We start from the raw sequence: 18,246 nt of genomic DNA on the forward strand, positions 1-18,246 counted from the left end.
TTGAGGGACAGGAAGCTAGAACGATCTAACGATTCGACAGCGGTCAGAGTCAGTGCAGAACAATCGACCATAGACGCAGACTTTACTTGCATGCATTTATCTACATTATACTAATCATGTGTTTTATTTCTTCCCATTTCCCTCCCACCCCTGCGTTTCTCGCGCGGACACTACTGTTGCCCTCATGCCGCCGCCGGTGCGCGATCGAGCAGCAATCGGTAAACGCAAATTCGAAGGAGGTCCTCACAATCAAGGGGACATCAAACGACGCTATGGAGCATTAGCAAATTTTGGTAACAGCTGGGGCAGCCAACCATTGCCCCAGCAGCCACTAGGAGCAAACGGTGGAGAGCAATGGTATACCGACACCTACTCGGCGTGGAGCTAAGCAAACTATACACACACACACAAACATACCCAACCCCCCACAACATAACCCCCCCCCCTCCTCTCCCCCTTCTTCCCCAATCAACAACTCATACCCACCCCACCAACATTAAGCTACGGTAAAGGCGCCTACTGACACAGCAATAAACACAGATGTTCGACGAAAACAAAGGCGGTGATGCGTTTGGCATAAAACGTATTTCGGGAGGCGGCGCGTTTGAAGTATGTTCATTATGTGCCCGACACCAAATTCAACTCTTTCGCTCGGTCTTGATTGATCGACAAAGCACGGCTTACTCGAAACGTTAAAAACTTTGTTAAACATTCGGAGAAGCAGTGACAGCGTGGAGAGGGTGAACCGCTTAAACCGAGCTAGAGACAGGAGAATAGGAGCAGGGACTTGTGGTATACAAATAACTTTAGGCAAACAAAGCAACTGGCGATTGGCGATAAACTGGGGCACCACCAATTGTGGAAGACTGTTGTGCCAGAAGCCGGAAGAAAGGGAAGATAAAAAAAGGGAGTACATTACAAAATTAAGCAAAAACCGACTGATTTTATTTGTGGCATTATTCTAATGACAATTATTCTCAAACTTAACGAAATTCGTTCGAGCACATTGAAAATCGTATATTAGAATAGAACTCATTCGCAAAAAAAATCTTCAAACAGCAGTGAGATGGGTAAAAAAACGCGCGAAGAGAGCGAGAGAGAGAAATGAATGTTCTAAAGGAATGAAATTTGTGCTAAAATTTAAAATTTTACTAAAACATGAAGACAGGGACAAAAAAACGTTGTGTAGCAGATGAAGCAGCAGGTACCAGGGGTTATTGTGTGCATCATTACAAAAAAAAGGGGGAAGGAACGCAATCATCAAACCGGGGGTCGATTAGTTCATGATTTTCGTCAAAGTCGTCGTTCCCCTCTCGCACACCGCCATCGTAATTTTCACTTAAAGTTTTCTATCATCAAATAATACATATTTACTCCACGCTGAGATAGGTATAGTTAGAGGATACGCGAGCCCAGCAAAACACTGGCACGAAACGCGTGCGTAGCAATTCAAACAAGTATGATAATGCAAGGAAACAAAACAAAAAAAAATCGAGATCTCCACCGTTTTACAAAATCGATAATGGCAAGGATGTAGTTTATGTAGATGTCGGGCGCAAAACATAAAACCAACGCGGAAGAGTTGCTCCAGGGGCTTGATTACCAATAATTTCTAATTGCTTGTGTGTAAGAGGAGAAGAAAAGGGCCCGGTGGGCAGAGAAAACGGGAGGGAACCGTCACAATGTAAACGAGATGACGGCGTTGCAGCCAGTGTAAAGGAATGGTTAAATAAGCGTGATTAAGATTATGTTCTTGATTATTTTCATTTTTAATTTCGGCGCTACTATTTTTTTGGACAACAAAAGGGAAGCTGGCAGAAAATGAAGAAACAAAACAAAAAAAGAAATCCCAAACCTAGGAGAAATGCAACATCAGGGGACAGACAGAGAGAGAGAGAGAGAGAGAGAGAGAGAGAGAAAGAGATGTGTGGTAAACGGGAGAAAATAACGTCGGAAAACACAGTCATTCTGTCAGGAGCACATTTATACACACAAGAAAGAGAAAAAAAAATTGAAAAGCAAAACGCAAAACTCTAATCGTGATAGTAAGTGAAGGTCGAGCATTCGATTCGTGAAAGTTTTTTTTTTAATAATGTTTCGTTAGTAAAAATCGTGAAAAGAGAAAAAAGTTTATTTTGAGTTATGTTGGATTTGTTTTGTATTGTTCTTGTTCCTCCAATTTAATTTTTCGAGACAAAACAAAGCGCAAAACATTTTCTTGCGTATTGAGACAAGTGTATATATAGAGAGAGAGAGAGCGAATGCTTAAAAAACGAATCAAATAAGGAGCGATAGAGGGAGAGGGAGAGCAAAGTTATCCGATTGCGAAATATACGGTGTGCGAAATCGTTGACGATTTGAAATAGACAACACCTCAAGTTTTTTGTTTTAAAATCGTGTTTTGTTCTTTCCAGAAGAATATTTATGTGTACAATTCAGGCCAATCGGTAAAAAAGTATAAAGTGAAACTGACCTTAAATCTGTGGTGTGTGATATATTCGGAAAAAATATGAAGAAATTTAGTTACGAAGAAGAAAACCCAGGAGGAGAAAGGGAAAACCCCCTCGGCAAAAACCAGTCACGGTAAATAATGTAAAATAATATGCTAAAAAAACCCATAGTGAAAGGGTATAAAAAGTTGATTCTAGGCTTATTTTTGGTTGTATAAGTTTAAACGTAATGCAAAGTTAAAAAAAAGCAGGACTAAAAAGTGTGTAGACAAAAAAAACAAACAAACAGAAAGCAAAGTGAATCAAGAAAGCAAAATTAGTGTTCAAATTTATTAAGAAGAATTGAAATTAACAATTTAAAAGTGATTCAATTGGTAATGCTTCCTTTACGGGAGAGCAAGTATTATTTGGATGAGGGAAAGAGAAAAGGAGACAGCGAGAGAGAGAGAAGGGAGAAGAGAAAAAACGTTATTCTGTACTGGGTGCTTGATTGGCCAACTAAATTTAAACAAAACCTTTGGCTCGTATTTCACGTATTACTCTTTCGTTATATGTTTTCGGTAACTGTTGCCACCCGTCAAACCCTGACACTGTGAGGTTTTGCCAAGCGCGGTATAAAAATATTAAACGAAGAAGAAAACTAAAAAACAATCCCGTGTTCATTAGAATCATTAGAAGCAAAATTGTATTCGAAAGCCATGATAACCGTTTTTTTTTTTCTTTTTGGCGAAAGCACATTTTGGATAAACGATAAAAATTATGGTGCAAAAAAAGGAAACAAGTAAAAAGGATAAAAGTGATAGCGTTTGATAAAAAAAAACAGTAAAATACTCTTCATAGACGAGTGCAGCATAGTGCAAAAAAGTGCAAAAGGCAAAGTGAAAAGAATGCGAGAAAAGAATGCAGAAAAGGGAATGAAAACTATACACGAAGACAATATATCAACAAAAACAAAGGAAAGAAAACAAGTGGTATAATTAAAGCGACACTTTAAACAAATACGATAACGAAGAAGCACATCGTAAAGGCTTAACAACGGATTAACTGAGGCAGGCAGATGAATTAACTTACAACTTTGATTTCTGTGTGTGTTTTTTTTATGTTTGTTAGGAATGGCAGGAGAGAAAGCAAGGCAGAGGAGGAGAAGGGTAGGAGATATAGGAGGAATCAATGTTTGCAATACACAAATGAATCACGCAAAGTGAAACGAAACATTAAAATTATAATTATATATACACATCAACACTCAAACACACACACGCAAAACGCCAACACGTAACTAAAAGAATGCATAACGAGTATGTAAGCACACGTGAACACGGAGACGGTTCGGGGGTTTGTGGATGAGCAGGCAAACATCATTAGAATGTCCCATAGCGTCGGGAATGCTGCTGCTGCTGCTGCTGCTGCTACTACTGCCGCTGCCGCTGGAATGTAGAAGGCTAAACACAGGCTGTTAGTTATACGCGCGACACTAATCCCAGCGAGAACGGCGAGATTCATTTTGTTTTCCTTTCCCATTTTGTTATATCAAACGAAGTTGTACCCGTTGGCTTAGTCCACCAATTTACATACAATAAAACTAGTATCGCAGAACGCTGAACACGCTAACGCTACGAACGAACGAACGGATGCGGGCATAAGACCGGAGAGAACGGATTAACAGCGACAAACGGAAACTAACGCAATCGAACCTTATCGACAATTAGCATTGTACTTTACATTGGTAGTATAAAACAAACAAAAAATCCCTTACCGATTGATAGCAACAAATAGCAACCATTCAACAGTGTGACGTCAACTGCAGCATATGAACTAAAACAATTAAATATCCTCAATGTAGACAAACTGACGGTACCCGTGAGCGCACGAACACGAGATGTGCATACAATAGGAGCATAAAACACGGTACCGTATACCGTTTATTTCTACCCTAATACTACAATTTGTTTGATTACCATTTACTTTTATTTTGTTGTTTACGTTACATGATAGCAACTGCCGAGTTTATGTCCCCATATCAGTATGTGTATGTGGCCCCTGCCCGTCACAACAGTCAATGCTTCTTATCCGGACGCTACCTTACCTAGCTAAAGCAATATTTCAGTTATCGACTTTTACAACGTTTGTGGATTATTCGACTATTGCACAGTGCACAGAAGCTATTATTGGAAACGAAAATATTCTTCAAAACACGCAAAAATCATGGAGAAACAAAACTCTAAGCAAAAACAATTTCAATTCCACCACAAGCGAGAAACTTCTGCAGCATGCAAACAAACAAAAATCAAATTACTTTAACGAAATCCTGTAGCAGTAGAGATTAAAATTCGAATAAAGCATACTGTTATTTAGAGTAAGGAATCTGTAAAGTGATATAAGCGTAGGGAGGAAAAGAAAAGCCACAGCTAAACGTGTTTAACCCTCCCTCGTTACGGGGGATGGATGGTGGCAAAACACAGGCCCACTCTTGTAGGTGGCCTCTGTGTGTAGTGCCCTTGGGTAGAAGATAAGAGACGAGACGCAGTGCTTTTATTTCTATTTCGTCTATGCTACACTTAGTCGATAAACGGGGCGCTGTCAAAGAGAGAAAAAAAAAGGATACGTGTGGGGCTAGGAACGGACGGACTCGGAAGATGTTCTATGATGATGGTGCCCAATAATTGCGAGCTGCCTTATAAAAGCAAAGTGGGAGTAAAGACTGATTGAAATATAAACAAACAAACAAACAAATAGCGGCTTCCGCCGTTGAGAGATGAAGTGTAGGGAAGGACGGACCTGCCCCTGCCCAGTTTCTGAAGGTCCGTGTGCGCGTGTAGGTCAAAATTATTATACAGATAACAAATTGTGTTCGGTTTAGGCTAGAGCTTACGTAGAACAGACACAGGGACACGAATTTTGGTCCAACATTCTAACCCTTAACAATAGTTATCCGCTATCTCCGGTACTACATGCATGGGATGTAACGATCTGTCATGCTCACTTTACAATATCGATTAAAATATAGACGAAAAAGCCCTTTAAAGAAACTCAAACACAGCAACCAACAACCTTAAGCAACGTTGCGAACAATTACAAATAGAAAGAGACGAAACTTTTAACCTTCCTCAGAGCTTATGGTAGTGCAGAACTTTTAACCTTTAAGCGGTAAAACGGTTGTTGATGAAACAGAATTTTCAAATAGCATGCATCACTCGAGGTCAAATTCTCTTTCACAGTAATCTACACATACATCATACTCCACGACTAGTGCACGGACGGTTATTAGGAATTATGCGTAGGAGTGAGGAAAAACGGAGGAAAAACGGAGGAGGAAAAAAGATTAGTAACAAAAGGATAAATTATGCAATATATTGAATGTTTATTTTATGTTATTACTTTTATTAGTATGGTAATCCTTTAACGGTAAACGTTGCTGGCTAAGCTTAAGGTTGGACAGATTTGATCCAGTTAAGGCAGTTTATTCGGACACCACTACATAGAGCCCGGGGACCATCTTTGAACACTTTGAAATCAATTCGACACGATCATTTCAGCTAGATCCAGCAAACACACACACACATGGAGTTCAATTATAACGCATAAGACACACCCACAATCATTTAATTATGCTTTAGAAGGACATAGTCTCTTTTATATTATTTTATTTTATTTTTTTGTTAGAACTGTTTTATCCATTAATTTTGGGTTCAACAGTAACTGTGACTGTTGTGCTGCAGTGCTCCTACATCCTTCGTATATAGATATTCGTAAACACGGAAGGGAAATTTTCAAACGCTTAAAAAACCTGTTGAGTTGTGTGATTTTTCTACATTGTTTTCTTTATTTGCTTTTTTTCGTTTGTTTGTTTGTTTCGTTTTTGCGTCTAAACATGCGCTCGCTCACAGGCCTTTTTGTTGTACTCTAGTGTACTAGCTATTTACTATCGTTATTAGTTTGTTCTATTACTCACACATTTGTTTAATGTGATAGCTTCGTTTAAACGGCGGACAATTTGTTGCGTTCCGCAGTTTTGTAGTAACAGTTTTTCCTATCTTTTTTGTTTTGTTTAATTTTTCTATTTTTTTTTTTCGTTGCTCGGTCTGGTTCCATTATGTTACAACTAAAAGGCAATGAAGTATCAAAATGGTGTTTCACTCCTGTCGACCCAAATCGGAATATTTCATTTAAAACTGGGCTAGAAAATTTCCCTTCCACCCTTTTTTTTTGTTTGATTTGATTTGTTTTAGCAAAATAAGTAAATAATCAACTATCATTCAGCTCCAGCAGATTGACGCATGAAAACTACACCCCGGTTTTTTAAGCAAAGTAGAGAACGACTCGAAAGCACTAAGCTTACACATTGCCCATTTTTTGTGTGTGTTAAATTCGTACTTTTTACTACATCGCTATATAATCGGCTAGAATTTAATTATTGAATGTTACACATTGCTCTAACTAATATAGTTCTTACGGTTCAAACCCAGCATCATCTAATACTGTACCAGCTGCAGGCAAAGAGTAACAGCAACATATAACGTATAACATGAATCCGGCTCGATTGTTACTACTGACCCTTACATACATAGTGACGCTCAAGTTTGCGAAAAGCTACGATCAAAATGCTGCCGTTATAATTTATATTGTTTGAATTTTACATCTTACTCTTCCACCCAGAAATGGGAGAAATTTTATGTTTTAGATAAAGAAGAACAAAAAAACACCCCACGCGCCCTACGCGACCGTTGATTTTGTGTGTTTTCACTTTATTTTCATTCTCATGTAAGAATATACTAGCTCAGCAGCAGTTGTTCCGGTGTGTGAGGAAGGTCAGGTCAGCTGGTTAGTGCGCAGAAAAACCGTGCGTGCGTAGAAGCTCCGATGCAACAAAAGTTTAGTTAGCGAAACGTTGCTATAGAAACGAATCCGCCAGCAAAAGCACATTTAAACAGAAAATATGCCCGGATGACACAGGAATTAATACCTTTTTCGTAAAATAGCAGATTATTTTTAAGATTGCTCCATTTATTGTGCATAAATAAAACTTTTAAATGTAACCAAATCTATTACACACAAAAAAAAGTTGACGTACACACACACACATACACTACAATATTTTGAATGGTTTTTTGTTTCCTTTCATTTCTTTCCTCAATATTATAACATTTACTCAAGCAATCAGAACACTCGAAAGCTCCTTTCGAAATAGAGCAGTTTCTTTCAATTCACCCGCTGTTTTTCCTTTCTTTGAATAAGCATTTATCTTAAGTTTGCCCTCCTCCGCATCAACCGATTGTGTGTTGAACCGTGTTCTAAGTGTAGTAGTAGTAAGACACAAAATTGAAGCAATAGTTGTGAGAACATCTACAATCGCACTAAGACATAGTTGGATTGTTATTGATAGAATGATAGAATTCGGATAAACATAACTCAACGCATCCTTCAAAACCCTTCGCAAACGTACACACATACACATACATACATAGCAGAACGCAGAAATTAGCGATATGGTTCGTTCGTGTTCCGTTTGTTCTCAAAAATCCACCGCCCAGCCCAAAAGTGTGGGAAAGTGACACCGTTTTCCCAACCCCATTTGCCGTTCGTCTTTCATACAAGTAGAAAAACATGCCCGATAAACCCCCGTTTTTTGCATACAACCGAAAGCGGACAGAAAGCGCAAAGAGCAGCAACAGTTCATGTTTCCCTTGATTGTATAAACTAAAACCAAACAGTAAAGTAACAACCACTACCAACGTAAACTACGAACCCACCACGCCGGGGGCTCCACGTGGGCTCCCCTATCGGTGGCTACTAGATGCTACTAGAAGGCCAGAAAGGAAGGCTAAGGACTCCGTTCGAGTTGAATTTAACCATCCCGCCCATCACGACGTTGCGCCATTTTTTTTTTTTTTTTTGTAGTAGCTTCTTTTTTGCATCCTATATATTATCCGTTTTTCACAAACGACGACACAGCCTTTGTTGCTCTATTCCGGTCGTAAGAAAGGGACACACAAGCTCGTTATGCCATTACCGAAACACCGCATGGCGCGACTGCCACTAAGCTATATATGTATAACTTGTAAGGAATCGAAGCAACCACAGCCCGCTGGTGGGGGGGGGGGGTGTGCAGTGATCGCGTACCAACGTGGACCGATGTTACACGCCTAATTTCGCAAACATTTCGACATTCGTTTTCCGGTGTACCGAAGCTCTTGCGCGGAGTTTCGGAGCGGCCCCGGCCACATCGCTCTAGCTACACGATAATATCCTTGTAATAAGCAATACCGACGGAGAGGGCATACCACTGATGGGATGAACTCATCATTTGAGCAGTTAGTTTATCAGTTTTCGTTGAACGGTTTTTTGGTTAGCTGGAAGGTTTGAAGGTAGACTGAAAGTCTGCGAGCAAAAACACCACGAAAGATTGAGAAGAAAAAGAGAACAAAAAGCTTAAAACAGAAACAAAAGAAGAAGAAAAAAATACGTTAAAATAAGCTCAATCCACCACCACACTCACGGATGAAGAATGGCTGCAACAAAAAAAGAAAAGAAAAAAGAAAACACCCAATGACCACAATCAATGGTGCCGGGAGCGAGAGAGACACACAGAGAAAGAGAGGGCGTACGGTAGAATTGATAACCGGAATCCGAACGTGTTTGGACGATTGGTCACACTGCAGAACCACATCATACTCCGACAACCGATCAGTCGCAGGCAGGCAGGCAGTTGTTGTATGGGGAGCCAGATAGGATGCGTTTTTTTAAGATAAAAGGGCAGTAATAGGGATCGGTTGCGTGGAGGAGAGTTGAAGGAGGAGCAAAAAAAACGGTGGAGAAGATAGGAGCGCAGGACTAGGAAGGAAGGAACACAGGTGAGAAAGAGAGAGACAGAGAGAGCAGACACAGGCCGTAGAGGAATAGTTAGGGAAGGACAGAAATAAAAGGAAAACATCAACCACCTTTGTAACTGCTCTATATACGAAAGAAAACTAAAAATAAAAAATAAATGTTATAATAATCGAGCGTGTGTATATCAATCTGTTTCCCGCCAATGAGAACAACAAAAAAACCCGCCCAGACCCGTTACAGCTTTACAGACAGTCAACAAATTAAGCTTTATTTCATGACAATTATCCTGAACAATACAATTAAGATTACGATTCGTGGAATCTGGTCTAGCGTGATACGCGCCCAACACAGGCTTGTGCTGCTGCCGCTGCTGCTGTGTGTGTGAGAGAGAGTTTGTGTAATAGAGTGGTGCTCTCTACCCCAAACTCCGCTACGCTATAAATAAATTACTGACTTGGCAGACTGACTGACTTCCTGTCTCAAACAACAGCTTCTAAACGAGGGACGCATCACACAAAAACGGAAACGGAAACATAAAGGGGGGGCATATTCGAATAGCAACTTCCGGGTTTTGGCATGGGTATCCCCCCATGGACCCCCCGTTTGCCGCCTTACTTGGCCTTGCCCTGGTTAGCGACGGATTCGATCGCCTTGCGGACCGTCTCCTCATCGCCGAGGAACTTCATCGACACGACCGGCTTCAGGTTCTCGTCCAGCTCGTACACGAACGGGATGCCGGTGGGTAGGTTCAGGCCCATGATCGCCTCATCCGTCATCTGGTCCAGATGCTTCACGATACCGCGCAGGCTGTTGCCGTGCGCGGCAATGATAATGTTCTTGCCCTCCTTCAGCTGCGGAATGATAACGTCGTTCCAGTACGGCAGGGTGCGAGCGATCGTCAGCTTCAGCGATTCGGCCATCGGGAACTCGTTCGGTTTCGGGTCGTCCTTGTACCGCTCGTCCTTGACGATCGCATCGTAGTAGGCATGGTCCGGTTCCATGTTGGGCGGGGGAACATCGAAGCTGCGGCGCCAGATCAGCACCTGCTCCTCGCCGTACTTGGCCGCCGTTTCGGACTTGTTCAGCCCGGTCAGGCCACCGTAGTGGCGCTCGTTCAGGCGCCAGGTCTTCTGGATCGGAATGCTCGTTTGGCCCGACTCCTTCAGGATCGAGTCCAGCGTGACCTGGGCACGGGTGAGCAGCGACGTGTGGGCAATGTCGAACTTCAGGCCCGCCTCCTTCACGGCCTTTCCGGCGGCCAGGGCTTCCTCCTTACCTATACGAGAGGATGGGTCGCACGTCAGCAATAGTACTACATAGTTACATCACAACAAACGAGCGACCACGAATCGCTGCCATACGTACCCTTGTCGCTCAGGTTAGCATCGAACCAGCCGCAGAACAGATTCTTCTGGTTCCACTCCGATTCGCCGTGGCGAACCATCACAATGCGGTACTTTGCGGCCATTCTTCTTAGCAGCGAGATTTTTCACCTGTTTGGAAATCGAAGGACAAGTCGGGAACCGTCAGGATACGAGCCGCACGGTAAATGCTGCCACTGCACAGGAGCAAACTGTGTAATCCACAACGACGACCTTTTCGATCCGCTGAAGGTCACCCGACGGTATCGCTGAACTGTCACCGCATGACGTTTGTTTTGATTTGTTCGGAAGAAGCAGCGTGTAAACTGGTCGCGTGGATGACAAAAGAATTAAATTCTATTGCACAAAAGTTTTACAGAAATAGGCCCAATTATCGGAGCAAAACAATTAATTTGACCTAAATTAAATTATAAATATGGTTTTTGTATTCAATTTGCACGTTCTGCTACGTGAGTGCGCGCGCGCGGTGCTATGTTTTTCCATGAACTTTCATGTCGCGTCATGTCAGTGACAGTTGCGGAAGTTTTGGCGCCTTCTTCATCATTTCCCTGCAGCCGCCGTATACAAAGCAATCGGTTGTGCGTTTTTGTTGTTTGTGGCGAAACTTTTCCCTCGTATTTGCAATCGTTTTCGGTGTTTCAACACACATTTTCCGTCTCTCTGTGCAGTGGAAGTGTAGTTTGGGATAGTGGTGTAGGAAAGGAAAACCGGCAGCGTATCAAAAACACCGTCCCGCACACCTAAAACACAATGAGTTCCCACGGGCTGACTGTTGGTTTCCTTGCGGTAAGTGTAGCAGCACTGGGACGATTGATAGAAGATGGACGTTCATTTACACGGCGTTTCAACCCACCCCCGAACCGCAGGAAATCATGCAAGGTAACGAGCTGCAAAACCCGGTCGTACAGATTCTCGGCTCCAAGCGCATCGCCGGCAACGGGGAACAGTCCGAGCGCTTCCGGCTGCTCATATCGGACGGTAAGTCGCTGTACAGTTTCGCCATGCTGGCCACGCAGCTGAACGATCTGCAGAAGCAGGACAAGCTGCCACAGTACACCATCATCCGGATCGATCGCTACACCACCTCGGTCGTGAACCGGAACGAGAAGGGCGAGAAGCGGGTGCTGATCATCGTCGAGCTGACCGTGCTGAAGGAGGGCAGCTTGGTGGGGGAAAAGATTGGCGATCCGCAACCGATGACGGACACACCGTCCCAGCCGGCCACCACGCAGGCCCCTGCCCGCCCGATGGACACTGGCAGCAGTAGCATGGGCAATGGTGGTTCGTACGGCAGCGTCAACCGCTCCCTGTCGGGCGGTTCCGCCGGTCCGACGCAATCGATCGGCGACTCGCTCACCCATCCCATCTCCTCGCTCAGCCCGTACCAGAACAAGTGGGTGATCAAGGCGCGGGTGATGTCCAAGTCGGGCATCCGCACGTGGAGCAATGCGAAGGGCGAGGGCAAGCTGTTCAGCATGGACGTGATGGACGAGTCGGGCGAGATTCGCATCACCGCGTTCAAGGAGCAGTGCGACCGGTACTACGACATGATCGAGGTCGACAAGGTGTACTTCATCTCGAAGTGCCAGCTCAAGCCGGCCAACAAGCAGTACACCAGCCTGAAGAACGACTACGAGATGACGATGACGAACGACACGATCGTGCAGGAGTGCAAGGATGCGGACGGTTCGATGCCCGAAATACAGTACAACTTTGTGCCGATCTCGCAGATCGCCAACATGGAACCGAACGCGATGGTCGACGTGATTGGCATGTGCAAGGACGCGAGCGATGTGGTCCAGTTTACGGCGAAAACGTCCGGCCGGGAGTTGCGCAAGCGCGAAATTACGCTCGTCGATTCGAGCAACGCATCGGTGCAGCTGACGCTCTGGGGTGACGATGCACAGAACTTCCCCGCCACCACGCATCCGGTCGTGCTGCTCAAGGGAGCGCGGGTGTCCGAGTTCGGTGGCGGTAAGTCGCTCGGCCTGATCGGTGGCAGTGTGATGAAGCTCAATCCGGACCTGGAGATGGCACACAAGGTGCGCGGTTGGTTCGAGAACGGTGGCAGCGAGGCGTCGGTTAGCAGCGTGTCGGCCCGCACCGGTGGTGCCGCCGGCGTCAGCACCGAGTGGCTGTCGTTCCAGGAGGCGAAGGATAAGAACCTGGGCGCCGGCGACAAACCCGACTACTTCCAGGTGAAGGCAATGATACACACGATCAAGTCGGCAAACGCGGTGTACAAGGCGTGCCCGCAGGCGGACTGCAACAAGAAGGTGATCGATCAGGAGAATGGCCAGTTTCGCTGCGAGAAGTGTAATGCCGAGTTTCCCAACTTCAAGTACCGGCTGCTGGTGAATGTAAGTGTGCGAAGGGAGTGGCGCTCGATCGAGCCAGATTCAATAACTGTCCCTTTCCTTTACAGATGCTCATTGGCGATTGGACGTCGAACCGCTGGGTGACGGTGTTTACGGAGCTGGCCGAAGAGATGCTGGGCAAATCGTCGCAAGAGATCGGCAGCAGTCTGGAGTACCAGAAGGAGGAGGCGGAAAAGCTGTTCACCTCGATCAGCTTCAAATCGTTCGTGTTCAAGCTGCGCACCAAGGTGGAGTACTTTGGCGAGCAGCCGCGCAACAAAACGTCCGCCGTCAGTGTGGCCCCGGTCAATCACAAGGAGTACAATGCGCTGCTGATCAAAAGCATCCAGGAGCTAACCGGTGTGGGCAAAAACTAACCCAACCCCTCTCTCACACACACTCATAAGCGCGGCATGTTTCGGTTTGGAGCATAAGTATACACTTCCATCCCGTTTTCTTTCCATCTTGCTTTTTTCTCTTACTTTTTAAAATTAGTTCTACAACTACTACACACATACAAACAAACACACATTATACAGCGAATAAAAAATATGAGTGTCTCTTGGCGGACGCTACTCATAAGTCATTGTTGAGTATAAACCGGTTGCCCTCGGACTGTGCCCCAACGTACCGGTAGCGGCACCGGCCGTACGCGCCCCGATGATCGCCCACCTCGCGCAACGTCTCGGGCAGCGGACTGTACACCGGCGGGTTTTTCCGGCCCAATCCCAACCCACTGCTGACGGTCGTGTAGAGATGCTTCAGCGTGTTGCTCTTGCGGGTGCCGTTCGTTTGCTGCTGCCGCTGCTTGGCCGAACCGGACACCGCGTTCGGATCGTTGTCGAGCGTCTCGCCGTAGTTCTCCAGCTGGCAGCGCACAAAGTCGCGCTCCATCTTTTTCACCCGCTGGCCGTCAAGGATGCGAAGCTTCGGAAGGTGTCGGATGATGTACAGTCTGCGCAAGTGTGACAAGCCCCGTGAAAATTGGGTTCGATGCTTCCTTCTTCCCTTACTCAAACTTACCTATATTTCTGATAATCGTATTCCGTGTACTTCAGGTTGAGCAGATGGCACGGGCAGGCAGGATTGCCCAGCAAGCTCAGATACTCCAGCTCGGGAAAGCAGAGCGACAGTTTGGTGAGCAGGAGATCCAAATTCTTGAACTGCAATGATCGAAAACCTTTGTTTTAGTACACGAACGTGTTCGGTGCAAGCAGGCAAGCAACGAGCAAGCCTGCAGACTGCAGTGATGTGTGCATTATGGTGATGATGCTGCTGCTGCTGCCTATCGGTACAGACGAAACATGATTTCCTCTCGCTTCCGATGATAGCCTTTGAGCCACCTCGCGAGTGCGCATGATAGTGAACTGTTCTGGGCTGTAGCAATTCTTATCGTATCGGGCTTTTTTGCAATTTTACGAGTACCCCCGCCGTCACTTACCTTATTATTGTTCAGTGAAAGCAGCTTCACGTTATTGAGCTGTGCGGGAAAGATAATCTCGTCCGTGAGGTAGTTATTGTCCAGCACGAGCTCGACGAGATACGGGAAGCGTTCCAGCGCATCGAAGGACGACAGCTTGTTGTGGCTCAGGTCGAGATGCTGCACACGGTCGGCGTACATCGTCACGATCGCTTCCGGCAGTCGGTACGTCTTCTGGTCGAAGTATATCAGCTGCCGATTGGGATTGGAATTGGGCGGGAAGGGAAAAAACGAACCGTATTTTAGCGCATAATAGGGATACATGGAGTGATATTTTCTAGTACCTTTTCTTCCTGGGGGATGTACATGATTTTGTTCCAGTTGATGGCTTCCATCTTTTTCTTGAGAGCACCGTAGTCGCCACTGTACTTCCGCTTTAACGTTGGATTACCGACTGCAATCTCTAGCTGCGTTAGCAACATTGGCACGACAAACGACGAACCACCGACAGACACACACGCACACACACACACACACACACACACACTAACGGTGAAAAGATTTCACCACCGCTCAAAGAGACGATCCTCCAAGATCTTTGGCAAACTCTTGGACGATGCTGCACTCGCGGGTATCGGTGATTGACCGTATGGTTCTAATCTCACAAAACCTCCACACGCACTCTCACGGCAAACAATGGCACAGAGCACACACACTGAACCTCCTCTTCGTGGCCCCACGGTGTGTCCGAAACACTTCTCGATTGTGTGAAACACCAAGGATTTCACGACGATCGTTTGTTCCCTTGCTCTGGAATCTGCCGATCCGGTATGAAGCTCTCTGGTCTCTGGTCTCCCGTCTGCGTCGTTGCTATCCTTGCCCGGTCTGGTATTGTAATGGCATCGCGGACCAGTACGAGTTCGGACTATATTATTGCGCGGATCCTCTCGGCGAGATACTGCCGCCGGGGATCGGCACTCTTACAATGCTCACCGGTCGATTGCACCCCTGTGTCTCCGCACGCACGCACGCACCTCCTCCCCGCGTAGTAGTTGACGGTGGTAGTGGCTCCGCCGTGGGGGGAAAAAAGCCTATATTTACCCACCCGATTATTCCGCCGCCGATGTGTGGTGTGTGCCGGTCTTATCAGCAAACACAAGGAGACAGTGGTGGTACTGGTGGCACACGCTCGGCTTCTCGAGATTTGTTCGCTTGGTTGATCTCTCGATCGTTTTTACAATATAATAGCGAAGATGGTGCACTCCTTTTGCTTCCCCAACCGCCGGTTGTCAGCAACCGCCAAATCTCTTGCCCTGCCGCCCGAGACACACGACAACAATGTGTGCTACCTTCGTCGTCGTCACTTACTCATCCAAGCAACCGCGCACTGGATGCTTACCGGTCACCACGACGGCAGTTGCTAGATTTCGTCACCAGTGTGTTGTTGTACCCACCGGGAATGTTCGTGTGGGTTTGGACCCCTTTTTTTGTCTCGCTCGCGGTGGCGGTAGCTTCTTATCAGTTTGCTGCAAACGGTGCTGCTTTTTTGTGTGTGAACAATTCGTTATTCGTGGTGCTGTAATCTTCGAGTGCTGCCAACAACAGTCGCCAGCGGAGCGCGATGTCTGTGGTTCACGTCGGATGAGCTGAAAAAGCACGCCGGCCAAGGAAACCCCTGGAACGTTCGAACATATACACGACGCGGATACGAGGGCCGAGTCCGTTTCGCTTCATTCGTCACTTGAAGTGATTCCTTCGGCAGCGTTTACAACGTGCGTTTGTGTGTGTGTTTTGCCCTTCCCTGTGTAGAAATGGCCGCTCCAGAATGATGGTGGCTGGGGTTTACCGGTTAGTGCTGGGTAATATGATACTCTGTGGAATGCCGGCATGTCTGCCTCAAGGTGTAGCTTCCACCCGAGGCACCCCAGGCCGCTGGAGACCGTGAACAGAATTGCAAGCATGTGGTGTGGTGCATTTGATGATAATGTCGAGCCCCAGTGTGTTGTTGTAAATACTGTTCAATCTTGCGTTGCCAACTGCAATAGACGTTCGAACGCGCAAGTCGCAGATCGAACTTGATAAGGTCATTCTAAGTAGGCTGGTGCATGGCAATAGCAACGGCACAACTACATCACCCGTGCCGTGCAGTGAAGCGAAGAAAGCGAAAGTGGCAACGAGTTCAATAACAAGCAGCAGAGTTCAGCGGAATTTACATATCAGTTAGAAATCATTGTACTTTATTGATTGGTTTTCGTTTTAAAACGATCGCGCAATTTGTGTGTGTTTTAACATTAAATGTTTTTTTTTGTTGTTGCTTTCAATGATGGAACAGTCGCAGGTTCGTGTGCACCATCACGATGTCGTGCTCGTTGCAGGCATCAATCACCCCGGCATCGTTGGTCGACCCGGCCGGACTGGCAATGTACGACACGCCGCTCAGCTTCGCCCGATCCACGTTGTCCCGGAAGGGGAAGAACGCATCCGAACCGAGCGAAACGCCCGTCAGCTGACGCGTCCACTGCTCCTTATCCTCCCCGGTCAGCGGCGCCGGTACCTTCTCCAGCATCGCCTCGAACTGTGCCACCGGCATGTCCTTGCCCACCGTACCGTTCACGTAGTTGTCGATCGCGTTCGAAATTTCCGCCCGCTTAACGCCCTTGCGGAACTGCATGCCAGCGACACGCGGATGCTGCCGCAGCCACCAATTGTCCGCCTTGTCGCCCGCCAACCGCGTACAGTGGATGCGCGACTGCTGCCCCGCACCAATGCCCACCACCTGCCCGTCCTTTGCGTAACAGACGCTGTTGCTCTGCGTGTACTTGAGCGCAATCGTGGCGACGATCAGATCGCGCAGCGCACCCTCCGGCAGCGTCTTGTTCTTCGTCACGATGTTCGTAAACAGGGCCTTGTTGATGTCGGCATCGTTGCGGCGCTGCTCCAGCTGCAGCCCGAACAGCGTCTTGCGCTCCACCGGTCCCGGCTCGTACGTCGGATCGATCTGCAGCACGCAGTACGAACCGTTCTTCTTCTTGCGCAGCACTTCCAGCGCTTCCTCCGTGTAGCCGGGCGCAATGATACCGTCCGACACTTCGCGCGCAATAATCTTGGCCGTGGCCAGATCGCACGTATCGGACAGCGCGACAAAATCGCCGAACGAGGACATGCGGTCGGCACCGCGGGCTCGTGCGTACGCCGTCGCCATCGGGGTCAGACTGTCCATCATATCGTCCACCATGCACAGTTTCGCCTGTTCAAGCGACAGCGGCACACCGACCGCGGCGCCGGCAGGCGACACGTGCTTGAAGCTGGTCGCGGCCGGCAGCCCAAGCGCACGCTTCAGCTCGCGCACCAGCTGCCACCCGTTCAGCGCATCGCACAGATTGATGAAGCCGGGCGACGCGTTCACCACCTTCAGCGGCAAGCGTTCGAGCAGCGTGAAGATCTGGGCCGGCTTCTGGTGCGGGTTCATGCCGTAGCGCAGGTTGAGCTGCGATACGCCCGCCGAGTACTGTTTGCGGAAGTAGTCCGAAATGATCGCATCGTACTCGGCCGTGTGCGTGAACGCTTTCAGCGCCAGCAGCTGGCGGGTGGCTGGCGTTGTGTCGCCGTGCTGCCGGATTTCGTCCAGCACCTTCGAGTAGTCCTTCGGATCGCACAGCACCGTGACGCGCTGGTGGTTTTTGGCCGCGGCACGCAACAGCGTCACCCCGCCGATGTCGATGTTTTCCACCGCGTCCGCAATCGTCACGTCCGGCTTGGAGATGGTCAACCCGAACGGGTACAGATTGCACACGACGAGCTGGGCCAGC

General features: G+C 47.0%; 5 protein-coding genes across 18 annotated transcripts in view; 2 read left to right on the forward strand and 3 right to left on the reverse strand.

Moving 5' to 3' along the window:
* The window catches only part of LOC120951291 (heterogeneous nuclear ribonucleoprotein R), a 54,363-nt gene extending 44,912 nt beyond the window's left edge, over positions 1–9,451 (forward strand). For 11 of the 12 annotated variants that reach the window (XM_049605821.1, XM_049605820.1, XM_049605822.1 and 8 more), the window contains one exon: positions 213–330. In XM_049605821.1, the coding sequence (XP_049461778.1) occupies positions 213–222 (10 nt within the window). In that variant the 3' untranslated portion in view covers positions 223–330. Of the gene's footprint in view, positions 1–212 lie in introns of all 12 variants that reach the window. The other variant, XM_049605828.1, reaches the window with a different exon arrangement.
* A 68-nt stretch (positions 9,452–9,519) lies between these two features.
* LOC120951294 (phosphoglycerate mutase 2-like) lies at positions 9,520–10,883 on the reverse strand. Its single transcript, XM_040369924.2, has 2 exons — positions 10,644–10,883; positions 9,520–10,554 (listed from the first exon to the last, which is right to left on the reverse strand). Exons 1-2 carry the CDS (start codon positions 10,744–10,746, stop codon positions 9,890–9,892), a joined length of 768 nt encoding a protein of 255 aa, XP_040225858.1. The 5' UTR covers positions 10,747–10,883; the 3' UTR covers positions 9,520–9,889.
* Positions 10,884–11,179: 296 nt separating this feature from the next.
* LOC120951289 (replication protein A 70 kDa DNA-binding subunit) lies at positions 11,180–13,599 on the forward strand. Its single transcript, XM_040369899.2, has 3 exons — positions 11,180–11,446; positions 11,527–13,020; positions 13,086–13,599. Exons 1-3 carry the CDS (start codon positions 11,411–11,413, stop codon positions 13,392–13,394), a joined length of 1,839 nt encoding a protein of 612 aa, XP_040225833.2. The 5' UTR covers positions 11,180–11,410; the 3' UTR covers positions 13,395–13,599.
* On the reverse strand, positions 13,540–15,883 carry LOC120951293 (leucine-rich melanocyte differentiation-associated protein-like). The gene is made up of 4 exons (XM_040369923.2): positions 14,782–15,883; positions 14,459–14,689; positions 14,041–14,180; positions 13,540–13,972 (listed from the first exon to the last, which is right to left on the reverse strand). Exons 1-4 carry the CDS (start codon positions 14,917–14,919, stop codon positions 13,594–13,596), a joined length of 888 nt encoding a protein of 295 aa, XP_040225857.1. The 5' UTR covers positions 14,920–15,883; the 3' UTR covers positions 13,540–13,593.
* Positions 15,884–16,645: 762 nt separating this feature from the next.
* The window catches only part of LOC120951290 (bifunctional purine biosynthesis protein ATIC), a 3,048-nt gene continuing 1,447 nt past the window's right edge, over positions 16,646–18,246 (reverse strand). For all 3 annotated transcript variants that reach the window (XM_040369902.2, XM_040369901.2, XM_040369900.2), the window contains exon 3: positions 16,646–18,246. This exon is cut by the window's right edge and continues 262 nt beyond it. In XM_040369902.2, the coding sequence (XP_040225836.2) occupies positions 16,755–18,246 (1,492 nt within the window). In that variant the 3' untranslated portion in view covers positions 16,646–16,754.

This window comes from Anopheles coluzzii, chromosome 2, assembly GCF_943734685.1.
Source record: "Anopheles coluzzii chromosome 2, AcolN3, whole genome shotgun sequence".
Lineage (NCBI taxonomy): Eukaryota > Metazoa > Arthropoda > Insecta > Diptera > Culicidae > Anopheles > Anopheles coluzzii.